This window comes from Filicampus tigris, chromosome 4 (assembly GCF_054856515.1).
Source record: "Filicampus tigris isolate MCC_2025a chromosome 4, RoL_Ftig_1.0, whole genome shotgun sequence".
Classification (NCBI taxonomy): domain Eukaryota; kingdom Metazoa; phylum Chordata; class Actinopteri; order Syngnathiformes; family Syngnathidae; genus Filicampus; species Filicampus tigris.
In genome coordinates, this window is record NC_141220.1 from 16,248,329 (window position 1) to 16,261,990 (window position 13,662).

Here is a 13,662-nt window from a genome sequence, read left to right on the forward strand (position 1 = left end):
GTAGAAAATAGAGGAAAGAAACAAACAAAAATGTGGCTTTTTTTTTTTTTTTAAACTTTGCTGTTTGTCCGTTTGTGCCCTGCGATTGGCTGGCAACCAGTTCAGGGTGTACCCCGCCTACTGCCCGAAAACAGCCCGGGCTAGGTTCCAGCACGCCTGCGACCCTCGTGAGGATAAGCGGTTTGGATAATGGATGGCTGTATGTTTTGCGTTAGCGATAAGATGAACAGTTTAAAGTTGGAACGGTTTTAATCGGTCAAAAGTGTAAAAATTATAGGGAGTGCCCTCTGAATAAAAATGTTGTAGGAATAAGTTAGACGGTTCAAAGTTAGAACATTCGAATCGATCAAAAAATGTAGTGTAGTAATTAGAGTAGAAAAAAACAAAAAAATTGCAGTATGTATAAGTGGAACAGTTTAAAGTTGGAATGGTTTGAATAGGTAAAAAATGTACAAATAGAGGAGAGAAAAAAATTGGCTGTTTGGAAATTTTGAAAAACTGAGAATCACTGTTGTGGCAGAATCTGCTTTCAGCTGCTTTTTCTTTAATTTTTAAAATCCCATTGTTTTTAACACCCGCATGTTGCTGTAGGAGAGCTTCAAAGGAAGATAGGACTCAAAGTGCTCGAGATGGGAGGGAATGCAGTGGTGGGCTACTTGCAGTGTTTCGATCTGGAGGGAGAGTCGGGCCTGGTGGTGCGGGCCATAGGTACTGCCTGCACTCTGGACAAAATCATCTCCGGAGGCGCGCCCGCCACCGCCAGTGCCATCTCCAATGCCGCCACACACATGCACCTGAGCACAGCTCCTGCTTCCAATGCCTGCAATTCTCCCTCCAAGGACGGAAAGGAGTGAGTATCAATCCAGCATGACGAATAAATGCAAGTGTGTGACATTTGTGGATAATAATGAGCATGTGAGGGAGAGTGTGTGGGAAAAAATGCCTGTCTTCCAGTGAGTGTGCATCGGTATTTGTGACCGGTATTGCATCGTGCAACAGCACACAGCATCCTGAGACACACACGTACAGTATACAAACATAGACCCCGAAAATGTTACCCCCATGCCCCGTCAGCTTGCACATGGCTTGCTTGCTCTCAGCTCTGCATCGCTAGTACTGTGTCTAATACTGTTCACCAAAAGTTTGAGATATTTAGTTTCTGGGGGGAATTTGAGGATAAACCTCAAATGCGCAATAACCTTCACAAATGAAGTTAATTTGGACGTTGTTTCTAAACTTTAAATACACATGTCCAACTGTTCGTTGTTTCTGTTATTTTTATACAACTTGCTGTTCTTTAACAAGGAGCTGAATGTCAAAATTCACAACAGGTGTTTGAGCCATGAAAATTTCCATGGACGTCCACTTCCATACCTTTCTGTGACGGTTTGAGTTGCTTTCTATCTCTATTGCAACCTTTCTGATCACTGTCTGTGACACCAAGCTTCGTGGCAGCTTCCGTCTAAGAACATCCTCGCAATGGGAGGGCTCCATACTATCCTAAATGGTGGCATTTGAGATAGTGCAAGTCAAGTTTTCATATACTCGCACCTGTGCAACCAGTACATTTGCAGATTTTTAAAAATATATATATTATTCTTGAATATTTATTGTTGCTGACACTTAAGCCTATTTATCAGTGGTACAGTGAAAATGAGTGGAGTGAATATTTACATTACAAGTTGACTTACAGTGTGCACCCCTAAATTTTCTACTTATGCCCCTAAAATTTCAGGTTAAGGGCCACTGTACTCCCAGCAAAAGAAATTACTCTGGAGCCCTGACTGATGATCAGTTCTTAGGTGACGTTTTAGTCTCATGAGGTCAAAATGAGATGGACATGATGAAGACAACTGTTTGAATAGCAATTTCAGTTCAACCATGAAATTCACTGGTTTCAATGGATCAAACACCTGTTGTATATTTTGCCATTTAGCTCCTTGTTGGACAACAGCGACAACACAGTTGTGCAAAAAGTACTGAGACATTGAACAGTTGGACATTTGCATTCAAAGGTTTAGACTAGCGAGTCAAATTATATCCACCTATAAAGGCTGCAGCGCATTTTACTCTAGGTTCATTCAGAAATTCCACCCAAAAGCATAATATCACAAACTTTTTATTGATTAGTGAGTCTTTACCGCATGTGCTCCGCTCTGCTTCTTATGGCCTGCTGCACCATGCAAGTGTACCATACTGCGCTCATACCCATGCGTGAGGGCTGGAGACACGCCAGGATTGTGCATATGGGGGGGACAAATGAAAGAAAGAAGCATCATCTTTCCGTAATTCCGCATTAGCAGACATCCAAAGCACATCAGTTTTGTATCCACATTTGGAAGAGGCCAAATTCTGTTCTGAAAATATCTGCAGTGTAAATTCAGCCTCGAGGTGTCTTATAGTCAACAAAAGTAATAATTTTCATAATACAATACTATCTGATGTTATATTTTTATTGACAATGCTAAATTATGAACAAAAGAATAGCTGAGAAGGGTGCCAAATTGCAGATTACTCCACCACAAACTGAATAGAGTTTTAATGAAATTATTGCTGCGCTATAACCACAACAAGATGACTATCAAAGAATTTCAGTTTTCCTCTCTACATCTTTTTTATTTATTTATTTATTTATTTATTTATTTTTTTAGCCCTGTTGTGTTTGAATCCCTGTCATGCATGTGACTCCCTTGGCTCGGAGAGAGCAAACTTGTTGTTCCCTTTCCACCCTCTCTTTGTCTGTTCTGATGATGTGTTGTAGCTTGTGCTTTGCCTTTCTCTCCTTCTTTCTTCCTCTCTGGCTGCACATGGACTGACACGATTCTTACTGTGTGTGGCCAACACGACTGGTCGTCTCTCTCTTTCTCCTCTCCTCCTGTGTTTGTCGGTGCTCTTCGGCCCAGGTCTCCCTTAGCCCATGGATGCCGCTCCACCCACAACAGCCCAGTGCATTCAGCGTGCAGCGCACAGAGACTGTCCCAGAACTTCTCTGTCTCTGTGCCCACACTCATCTTCTCTGGTATGCAGAGGCAGGGAATGAAGTCAGTCAGTTTAGGCTCAACACAGCCAGTTACTCCTCTATTTGTGTCTAGCAGCGTCGTGATTGCCTAGCTTTTAATTTACATCACAATTAGAGTCAGTGGTTCAGCCACTCATAAGGATTTGCCATCATAGCTGTAATGTATATCCTTTTCTGTATACTGTATGTTTTGGACCATAAGGCGCACTTAAAGTCCTTTAATTTTCTCCAAAAATCGTAATCCGGTGCGTCTTATGTATGGATGTCAGCTTTTCAATTCAGATTCCTTCCCATTTATTTTGACGCATCTAATTGCAAGTAGGTTTTCGTCACACCGGCACTAGAATTACTTCCTGCTTCCGTGTCTATGAATCATGGGAAATGTAGTCCTACTTACCTAATGCTGAGGTCAGACTGAATGCGAGCTGAGCATTTCTGGCAGCGCGTTTCCAATGTTACTATTGTAGGACAATATCACTGCAGTCTGTGGGACACAGAGAAAATAACCAGCATTTATCTTCATTTCTCCTGTGTTTGACTTCACAAGTCACTTTAATCATCTTCGCTGAAACCCACAAAGTCGTCTTCTCCTATGTTGAAAAATTAGATATTTACTGTATTTACAGAACAATTTTGAACTGTAAATGTACTGTACATGTACTGTATGTACCTGAACAGATTCTTTCCGAACAGTGCCTTTTAACACGGCAGCAACTTTACTGAATAAAACGGAACAGAACCAAGAGAAAATACTTATCTTCATTCAACTTCCAGCTGCCGCCTCCAACGTCTCACCATAGATTAATTGACGCTAAGCTTGCGTGCAGCAGCGCGGTTTCCTTCCTGGATAGCCTTCAACTTAAAACTTGCATCATACAAACTTCTTCGTGTGGGCTCCATGATTAGGGGCGAGGATTTGAAATTAATTAACTGTTTGTAATTTATCGTCCATGTTCTATCTGCTGAAGAAAAAGTAGCGTATTCTTCTTTGCATTGATTTTTTTTTTCTTAGTTTTGATCCTAATTCCGGTTAGAGCGCCCCTAGCAGTGGAAGAAAAATCAGAATAGCCACACCTTTATATCAGCTGCATGGTTCAAAACCTAGGAAAAAAGTAGCGGCTAATAGTCCAGAAAATACAGTGCTTATTTATAGCTGTTGACATGTTAACCAAGATAGTATTTCATGGCCAAAGTAATAACTCAACCACCGGTCACCGGTGAAATAAATATATGGTGCAATTAGAATAGACTAAACTATTTGACATACAACGCTTCACAAAGATAATGCGCCTTATAATCTGGTGTGCCTTATGTATGAAAATGTATAAAAATAGACTCGCCAATTGATATTGCGCCTAATAAAGTCTGAAAAATACGGTATTGATCAGGTTTAACATTTACTGTTTTCAAACAAGTGAAAATACACAACACCCTACACCACAGGATAGCCATTCAGGAAAGTCTTTGAGAGACATCCGTTGATCTGGCCTCTGCGGACTGTGATCGCAAAGAACAGAAAATGCTCAAATTCAACCCGTATGCGTGTCCCTCGCTTTTGGGGATACCTAATCTTATGTGATGTTCATATGTACTGTAGGTCGTTTATCCTGTCTTCTTTATCAAATTTGACATGTTAAAGGTTAGGTAATAGCTTCATATCTCAGTTCCTGCTGAGATATACTGCGGTCATACCGAATTTGAATTGAACTATTCTCGCGACAATAGTCAACACAGTTTAGTAGCTCGGGCTAAATCTGTACATCTACACGGGAGCTAAACAGCTTCAAGAATGTGCTTATAAATGTCACATACATGGCACATACATGCCAGGCAACTTGTACAACACAGCCAGCTTCAATACGAGCCAAAAAGGAGCAGTTGTAGGCAGGGGCGGAGCCAGAACGTGGCTGATGGGTGGGCCTGGAAAAATCAGGGTGGGCCTGAATATTTCTCCCACTGAGCACAATCGTATTTTGCACATCGTATTTGAAATAAAATGACAAACTGAATAATATGAAGTTCAGATCTTACTTAGACAACCACAAATATGCCATTCTTAATATTCATTCAAATAAAAAAACACAATGAAACACAAATTAAAAAATAATTTAATAATATTAATAATTTACTAGAAATTTTAAAGTGTATATATTTTTTCATGAATCTCACTGGGTGGGCAGTCTGTCAATCATAGCTCCGCCCCTGGGTGTAGGCTACCTGGTGTAGTACTGTAGTACTAATTACTGCAGTAAGTACGGTAAGTGTATGGACTTGTTTCCAGCCGTTGAACCAAGATAGCACTAGTTTTAGCAAAAGACCCGGCCACCTGAATGGCTTGCGAGATTCATGCTTTTTTTTTTTTTTCATTAATGTCAGAGATATGTTGTAAATATGTAAACATAATATGTTATCTTTGTTCGTCAGTGTTTTTTGGGAAGAATTTGGGAGGTTTAAATAATTTTTTTCCAATGCATTTTCGCTATTGCTGTGGAGTGAATATACAAGTTGCTTGAATAGATATATTGCTCCATCCTCTGATCGGATCTATGATTATCTTTATTTTTTTTTTCCCCCAAAATCGTTATTAAAAATCTCTGGATTTTTCCGAATTTCAAGCTTGTCGAAAGAGAGGGCGTCTCTAATTTAGCAACATGGTTCTGAAAAAAATTCAAATAAGAAATGTATAGGTTTTTACATCAATATCTATGCATCCATCAATTTTCTATACCACTTATCCTGTTCAGAGTTGCGGAAAGCTTGAGTCGATCCCAGCTGACCTTGGTAGCCAGTCAATCACAAGACAGACACAGACAACTTTTCACACTCACATTCTCACCGCCATTGTTTCTGGCATTTTTGGATAAGAGTTCAAATTTACCCAGGAACTTTACTGTGAACGTAGCAGGAGGGTTAAGTAAAACGGAATTGTTTTGATACAGCCCTCAAGAGTTCGAAGACAAGTATTGGCCTGTGCTTCGCTCCACTGGGACACATGCTTCACTCGTCCTACTTGTGTTGGATTGCTTTTGTATTAGTTTTGTGTGTGTCTTTATGTTTCTATAGCTTTGTGTTTTTCCTACTTTTGCTTTTCACGCTTGCTTTGTTTCTTAATTTTATTTCTTTATTTTTTTGTTCTCCAGCCATGTGTAGCACCTCAAGCGCACCTTCCTGCAACAACAAACATTTTCCACTCATTCACACTCATACACACAGTGTGAGGCTGTGACTGATGGGTGTGTGTGTGTGTCATATTCTCCCGCCAGGCCGGTATTTGGTGAGGACCTTCCCTCGTCATCTGGCCCGCCCACCCCTTTCAGAGCCCCCCCCACCAATCCCTTCTCTCCTCCCCCCTTCTGTCCCCCCCAAGCCAGCCGCCAGTCCTCATCATCAGACACAGACCTCAGTTTGACTCCCAAGACGGGTAAGCACATGAGGCATCACCCCTGTCAATCTGCATACCCCGTCTCCCCCTTTCTCACCCCCACGCCACTCCAACACTACACTGAGGTGCTTCTCTGGTGTTTTTTTTTTCATGTTTAGTTTATTTCTTATTCTTATCATTTTTGCATCTTATTCTGTCATGTGGTCCATAATCTGTGGTGAAGACACACAAGCTGTATGTGCATTAGTTTTGTTTGTTCGTTGTGATGTGTTCATAGAAGCACAGTGTCACTTCAGGAAAGTCAGACCCAAATGTACTATAGCCAGACTGCTCTTGCCCCTTTTCCACTGCACACTGCCTATTCGGCTCGTCGGGCTTCCATTGGTACTGCTCACAGTAGGCAGACGTGGCAAAAGTACTCACACTCTGTACTAAAGTAGAAGTCTGAAAGAATAAATAAATAAACAAGACTGGTAAAAGTATTGATTCAACTCCTTTACTTAAAGCGGAAGTCAACGCAAACAAGAATATGTTCTATGCAAGCCCACTAGTTGAAACAGGGCATTCTGATAAATATTGCGTTGGTGGAATAATTGTTAATCCACTCGTTTTTAGCCATCTCTGGGGGCGGCCATTTTGTCTTCTGTCGACTGAAAATGACATCACAACTGCTCACAATGACCAATCACGGCTCAGATTCAGAAAACAGGTCAGCCGTGATTGGTCGTTGTAAGCAGTTGTGATGTCATTTTCAGTCGACAGACGACAAAATGGCCGGCCCCAGAGATGGATAAAAACTAGTGCATTTTGCTGCTTAATTTATATTCCACAAACGCAAAATTAATCAGAATGCCGTGTTTCAACTAGTGGGCCTGCTGGGAAGATATTCTTGAAACAAATATGTTTGGGTTGACTTCCGCTTTAAGTAAAAAAGTACAGACTCTTAAATGGCGGAAAAATGCTGACTTCGTCTTTGGCCGGTCTCCATTGATATCTTCTGCTGTAGTCTTATTACTAACCTACGTTAACACACTAGTAATGTCACAATTACAGTCATAGTAAATAAAGTATACAGTATAATAAAAAAAATCTTCCAGACCAAGAGGGTTAAACAATCCAATGAAAAACCTTTAGCATGGTCGTAACTGAGCGTGTCATATATTGTGCCGCTTGGCCACGTATTACGTATTAGGTCGCTGCACAAACGAGTTCATTACGAGCCATTTGCAGCCTTGTACCGTCATAAACCTAGGACCACCTCAAGAGCCAAGTAGAACAAGGCCTAACTGAAGCGAGCAGTGGAAAAGTGACTCCCTAAGATATCCGCCTCCATCTTATCCTCCTCTCCTCACCTCCTGAACTTCTTTCCTTCTCATTGCTCCTGACTTGCTGCTTGTCAGAGGAGCCTCAGTCCGTGAGACGCAGACCGGGCATCTTCCTCTGCCCCAGCTCCCCTGTCCTCTCCACATCTTTCTCTGGCTCAGCGTGCGGGGGTGCTTCTGTCTCTGCCCCGAGAAATACCACCCTACCCCTTCCTTCTTCCACCCACTCTGATTCTGCCCTGCTGAGAAAGAGTGTGTCCTTCACAGAGGACTTTCTGCTGGTGGCCTCTGGTACAGCTTGGCTGCCGTGTGTCATTTACCTCACAGAATCGCAATAACAGCACAGTGCAAGCCACAACTGTGCACTCACCATTAACTCTGCAAGCGTTATCTAACAGAGTGATCCCCAACCACATTAGTGTGCCGTGAGATTATAAGGTGTGCCGAAAGAAATTATGCAGTTTCATATGTTTGGTCAGAACATTTTTATTTTCTACAAGTTAGAGCTGCGATTGTTTTTAAAGTGCTTTATAAACAAAGTTGAGTTGATTTAAGAATAATGTATCTTTTTTCATCTATCTATGCCAGCCATGTATAGTTATTGTCGGAACAATTAAATGCCCATCCACTCGATGGCAGAACATATAATTAACCTTTTGCCATTTATCCAACTGAATAATTGGTTTTCAACTAAATGGGCCCAAAGTTCACACTGAGTAAGTACAGTTGTGAGTGAATTGACACAAGATCATCGTTATTTCAGTCTATAAACTTCTTGTGACATTTTTGTTTAGTGGTGTGCTCTAAGAATTTTTTTAATACACTACAGCACTCACAAAGGTATATTTGGCTTTGAGGTGAAATTTCAGGATGAACCTAAAATGTACTATAAAATTCACATGTAAACTATGTTGTTTTAACCATCGTTTTTCATTGAGCATTTACGTCATACAATCATGTAAATTTGCAGTGTTTGATACACATATACACAAACACAGGAAAAACAGTTCATAGAATTATGCCCATATTTTACATATTATCAGTGCGAACAAAGCCATCAGCGAGGTAAACTTCATTTAATATTCTCTAAACTTTCGAATTCAAATGTCCCAACTATTCAAAGTTCCTGTTCTCTAACAAAGAGCTGAATGGAAAATACACAGTAGTGTATGTGCCTTGGTTCAATTAAGGATGGGAAACAATGTTGTAACATCTCACTTGCCTATTGAAATAAACAATTATAGTATACCAGTATGTAGCATGTTCCCCCCCCCCTCCTTTTTCTTCCTCTTTAATGCTAGTTAGTGAAGGCTTGTACAAGGGTGATCGCGGAGCTGGTATCCTCAGTCGTGTGTTGAACATAGTTGCTTTGACTAGTCCTAACATTTACATCACGCTGCTGTTATTAACGTAAGCTTGGAACGGGTTCTCGAGTGATGTGAGACTCTCTCTTCTCTGACCAGGAATGGGCAGCGGGGGCAGTGCAGGCAAGGAGGCAGGACCCCTGAAGACGCTGCTCAGACAGCAGACGCAGACGGCCCTGGAGCAGAGGGTACGTTGATGAGTCAAGATTACAAATACAGGCGGGCATTGACAGTTTGACTAGTAGGTCTGGGCAATTTATTCGAGTTTGGGCGTCTTCTTTGATTCAAAATGCGTTCTTGGGGACATGCACTACTTACACTAACAACATGGCTGAACATGTTGCTGACTTGGGTTATGGTTAGAATCAGACAACATGGGCAGAGTCATTTTCCCTTTTTTTTGTAAGACAAGAAATTAGCCCAGATGGAAGTCAATTGCGTTGCTAATGGCATGGTTCCCATTTGTATGTTGCGAAAGCAGTAATTTTTATCGGTGTTAAAAACATTTGACCTGCTGTATGTGCTTCTGAGCCGCAAATAGTTTGCAAAGGTCACCTTGCCTCACATGAGAAAAGTGTGTTAGAGCTGTTGGGGATGTTGACATATAAACTGGCCAGGACATATTTAAAGAGGAAAATCACCACAAACATATTTTTTTCAAGAATGTGTTCCCAGCAGGCCGACTAGTTGAAACACGGCATTCTGATGAATATTGCGTTTGTGGAATAAGAGTTAATCCACTCGTTTTTAGCCATCTAAGGGGGCGACCATTTTGTCACTTCTGTCGACTGAAAATTACATCACAACTGCTGCCTTGTTTCAACTAGTGGGCCTGCAGAGAACATATTCTGGAAAAAAATATGTTTGGGTTGACTTCCTCTTTAAGTAACACAGTTGACCCTCGCATACTTAGAGTTCGGCAACCACAGGTTCACCTAAGTAGATTTAAAAAAAAAAAAAAGCTTTTTTTTTTTTTTTTTTTTTTTTTGTTGTTTGTGTGTTTGTTTATGGGGAAAGGGAGCCGAACAGTTCGAAAAGGAAACACCACCCATGTTTTTTATGGAAAGCCTGTATTGGAGGTATATCAGTGCTTTTTGAATAATTTGGGGTGTTTAAAAATACATATATACAGTATACTCTATATATTTTGTCCAATATATTTCAATGGGTGTCAGTTATACACTGATTTTCGCTATTCACGGTCTGGCTAGCAGGAGTCCACTGTACTTATTTTCACATCATTTAAAAAATATACCTATTATTTCTGTGGAAGTTGATACAAGTTGATGCTTGATGAATCAGGCAAAATAAAGCTGATCCCAGAAGAGTAAAAAAAAAAAAAAGAAACTCATTTTGAATAATGTTGTAATTTTTAAAAATATATAAACATATGAAAATAAGTGAATTCAAATCAGATTTTTGTTGGGAAGAATTCAGATTTTTGATTTAATGTATTTATGTATTTTAAACCATTTTATCCAGCTCTAGTTTGACTCAGCATGCACACATGCAAAAATAGAATCAGCTCAAGATGTGATTTCCTTTCAAATATCTTTTATTTTATTTGGGGCATGGGTGTGTACAAGAACAAACATTGTTCCCTTCTCTGTTCCCTCAATGACCTGTGCTTCTCAGGGAGCCTCCTCCTCTGGGTTGTATTTAAACGCCAGGGTATGTCACATCTGAGTCACTCTCTCTATCCATATCCCCACGTAACACTCTGACAAGCTGACAGCCACCGCCACCGATTCCTAACATGCCCTTCACCCTCCTCTGCCACTCTGAAAAGACTGGGGTGGAGGGCTGGAGAGGATTTTGTGTGGCCTTCAGGTTTGAAAGGGTGCGTGACTGTGTTCTGGACTCCGGTCCCTCCCACCGTCAAACCTTTTCTGCTCCTTTCTGGACTACTTGCCTCCCAGACAGGAATGAGCACGCTCACCTTAATCATCTCATTCTTGCCTAGCTCAGAACCCGGACGGGCTGTCAGTCATGTTTAGTGTCCCATTTTCCATGCCGGATTAGAAGACAGTGAAATGTTAATTGTTGTCCTAATCCTGTTTGCCCACGACACACATTCATGACGTGCACTTTCATGTTTGGTTTATTTGACAAATTGTAGTCATCACTGCAACATACAATGAATACCAAGAGGCTAAGTAGCTGTTCAGGTATTTCAAATGCATGGATTTGCATAATGTTGTCTGACATTAGACAGTATAGAATTGTAGCTTCACTTTATCAGCTGTTTATTTCAGTCTCTTTCAGATCTACTTGAAATGCCATACAGGTTTGGAGCAAGTAGAGAATTTGCATGGAGGGCGTACACCACTCTTGTTGCATGTTGGCACATTCCTAACCTAAACTGACTTATTTAGTATGGTTTAGGTTTACATCTTCTCCGAGTCTACCCATTTAAAATCAGTTGTGAAGTGAAGACGAAGCTTTTGGATGGCAAATTGAACTTTTCCATCCCAAAACTTGGGTTATTTACACCTGCACAACCCGCCAAGATCTAGTAAAAGAGCTGTATCAAAAATATATCTCTTGACTTAATAATGCTAAGTTTTGAATGAATTTGACTCTGTATTAATAAATGTGGTTGTATTTTGCTGTGGATAGATCCGCACTGTACCATGTTCTGGCTCTCTCGTCTATCAACCCAAACATATATTAAGTTGGATTTACACTGCATAATATAAGTAACGCAATTGATATTTTATTATGCTTGGAAGGAGCACAATTCAGATATCCTTCATTGCAGCCTAATCAGAAAAAAAGGCATGAGATCAGACATCATCAGATCGAAATCCGGTTTCTTGTAAATTATTGTTTAATATGTATTGGATAGGTGCCAATGTAAATGAAGTGTAAACGCTCAAATCGGACAAACCACGCCGACGCGAGCTTGACATCAAATTCAAAATACACTGATGACGTAAACACACCCACAACTGTTTCAGGTCAGTGGCCTGCTCTAATGTTTAATCATAAAAAATAAAAAAAATCACATAACGCAATGTTTTTAATATTAAGAAACGAAAATTTAAGGGGGTCGATTTGACCCAAACATAACAGGGAGGTTAAAAAAGGTTTTGACATTTGGTTCATGATAAAATGATATTGGGTAAATCAGCAAAATAATTCTTGATGGTGGCCAGTGAAGTAATGTGGACATTACACAATTTCAAATCTTAAATCAATATGGGAAAGTCAGCAAGGACAGCTAAAGGCTGTGTAACATTTATCATGATGTCATAATTTATTCATTTACTTCCATGTTGTCGCTGCCCAGTGTTAACGCTTGCGGAGTTACTTAAATGTTTTTTTTAGTTTGTTCCACCATTGGTATGTGTCACTTGAAATGTACACGCATATAGACAGTCAAAAAATATTCTGTAGGCATTAAATCAGAATTGGGCACTTGGCTCTGCAGTGTAAAGCCAGCCCAAGAAAGAAAAGAAATGTATGCTGGAGTGCACGGCTTCACCACTGGGAAGTATAACCACACTAATAAGCATATTATTGAACTTTGATACAGTTGTTTTACTGTATCCTATTAGAGACACAAGGAAATCTGATACATAAACATGGTTATGCTTTTACACAAGTGGTATTTCTGTTGTCTCCAGGAGTTCCCATTCTTCACGTTGACGTCTTTCCCACCAGCCTTTCTGGTCCACGTGGGTGGAGTTGTCAGTGCTCGCTCAGTCAAACTGCTGGACCGCATACACAACCCCGGTGAGCTCATGAACACAGCCATTGTGTAGTGACACAAACAATTATTAGACTTTCACTAAGTCAGCATCTAGTCTTGTTATTGTTGAACTGTTTATTTTTCTGTGTGCATATTTCTAATCGTTTGGTGACTCTTAAATCACAGGATGATAGTCTTGTAGGTGATACAGTTGAAAAGTGTTTCTGGTCACAGATAGGGGGGGCTGCTGTTAGTTAGTAGCATTAAAGACAACAAAGGCGAGCATCCACTGTACAGGTTTAATGGATAAGGCAACTGTCACCTTGTGTGTTGTTCAACTGGCTGTTGATATGACATGTGATAGCTCTGTGTGTGCCATTGCCTGCCGTCTTACTGTGTGTGTGATGATCCTTAGAGATGAGACGCTATGTTGTTAAGTGGTGCATGGCTCCAGTCTGTTGTGTGCTGCTGCTGCTGCTGCTGCTTCTGTGTGGTGTTTTTGGCTGCAGCTGGCATTGGGCGAGCTATCAGATGGTCTTTGTAACAATCGGGTACTTCATCAGGTACACCTGCACAATCGAATGAGATCCAATACGTGTGACATTAAAAAATCCTTTCCTCACAAAGATAATTGGAAGTCAAGCTACTGCGTTTGCAGTACTCCCCCACTATATCACAGTTCCTTTGCTTTCCAGGAGTGTGCTGTTTTACTGAAATTCCAAGAAAATGAGTGGCCAAGTCACGGCAGGCAGTTTGGTACGGACCGTCTTCAATTGTATGGAAACCAAGCGCATTCATGAAAACGGGGACACAAAAAAAATCATCATCATCATCATCAAAAAAAATAAAATAAAATAAAATAATCGAAAAACGAATTATTT

The 13,662-nt window shown here is 40.6% G+C and overlaps 1 protein-coding gene across 13 annotated transcripts in view; it reads left to right on the forward strand.

The window, feature by feature from the left end:
• Nucleotides 1–13,662, forward strand: part of c2cd5 (C2 calcium dependent domain containing 5) — a 37,040-nt gene that overhangs the window by 4,403 nt on the left and 18,975 nt on the right. For 5 of the 13 annotated variants that reach the window (XM_086027896.1, XM_086027897.1, XM_086027901.1 and 2 more), the window contains exons 7-11: nucleotides 592–850; nucleotides 2,915–3,019; nucleotides 6,283–6,440; nucleotides 9,187–9,275; nucleotides 12,717–12,825. In XM_086027896.1, the coding sequence (XP_085884022.1) occupies nucleotides 592–850; nucleotides 2,915–3,019; nucleotides 6,283–6,440; nucleotides 9,187–9,275; nucleotides 12,717–12,825 (720 nt within the window). Of the gene's footprint in view, nucleotides 1–591; nucleotides 851–2,903; nucleotides 3,020–6,282; nucleotides 6,441–7,801; nucleotides 8,015–9,186; nucleotides 9,276–10,722; nucleotides 10,759–12,716; nucleotides 12,826–13,662 lie in introns of all 13 variants that reach the window. The other 8 variants (XM_086027903.1, XM_086027905.1, XM_086027909.1 and 5 more) reach the window with 3 other exon arrangements.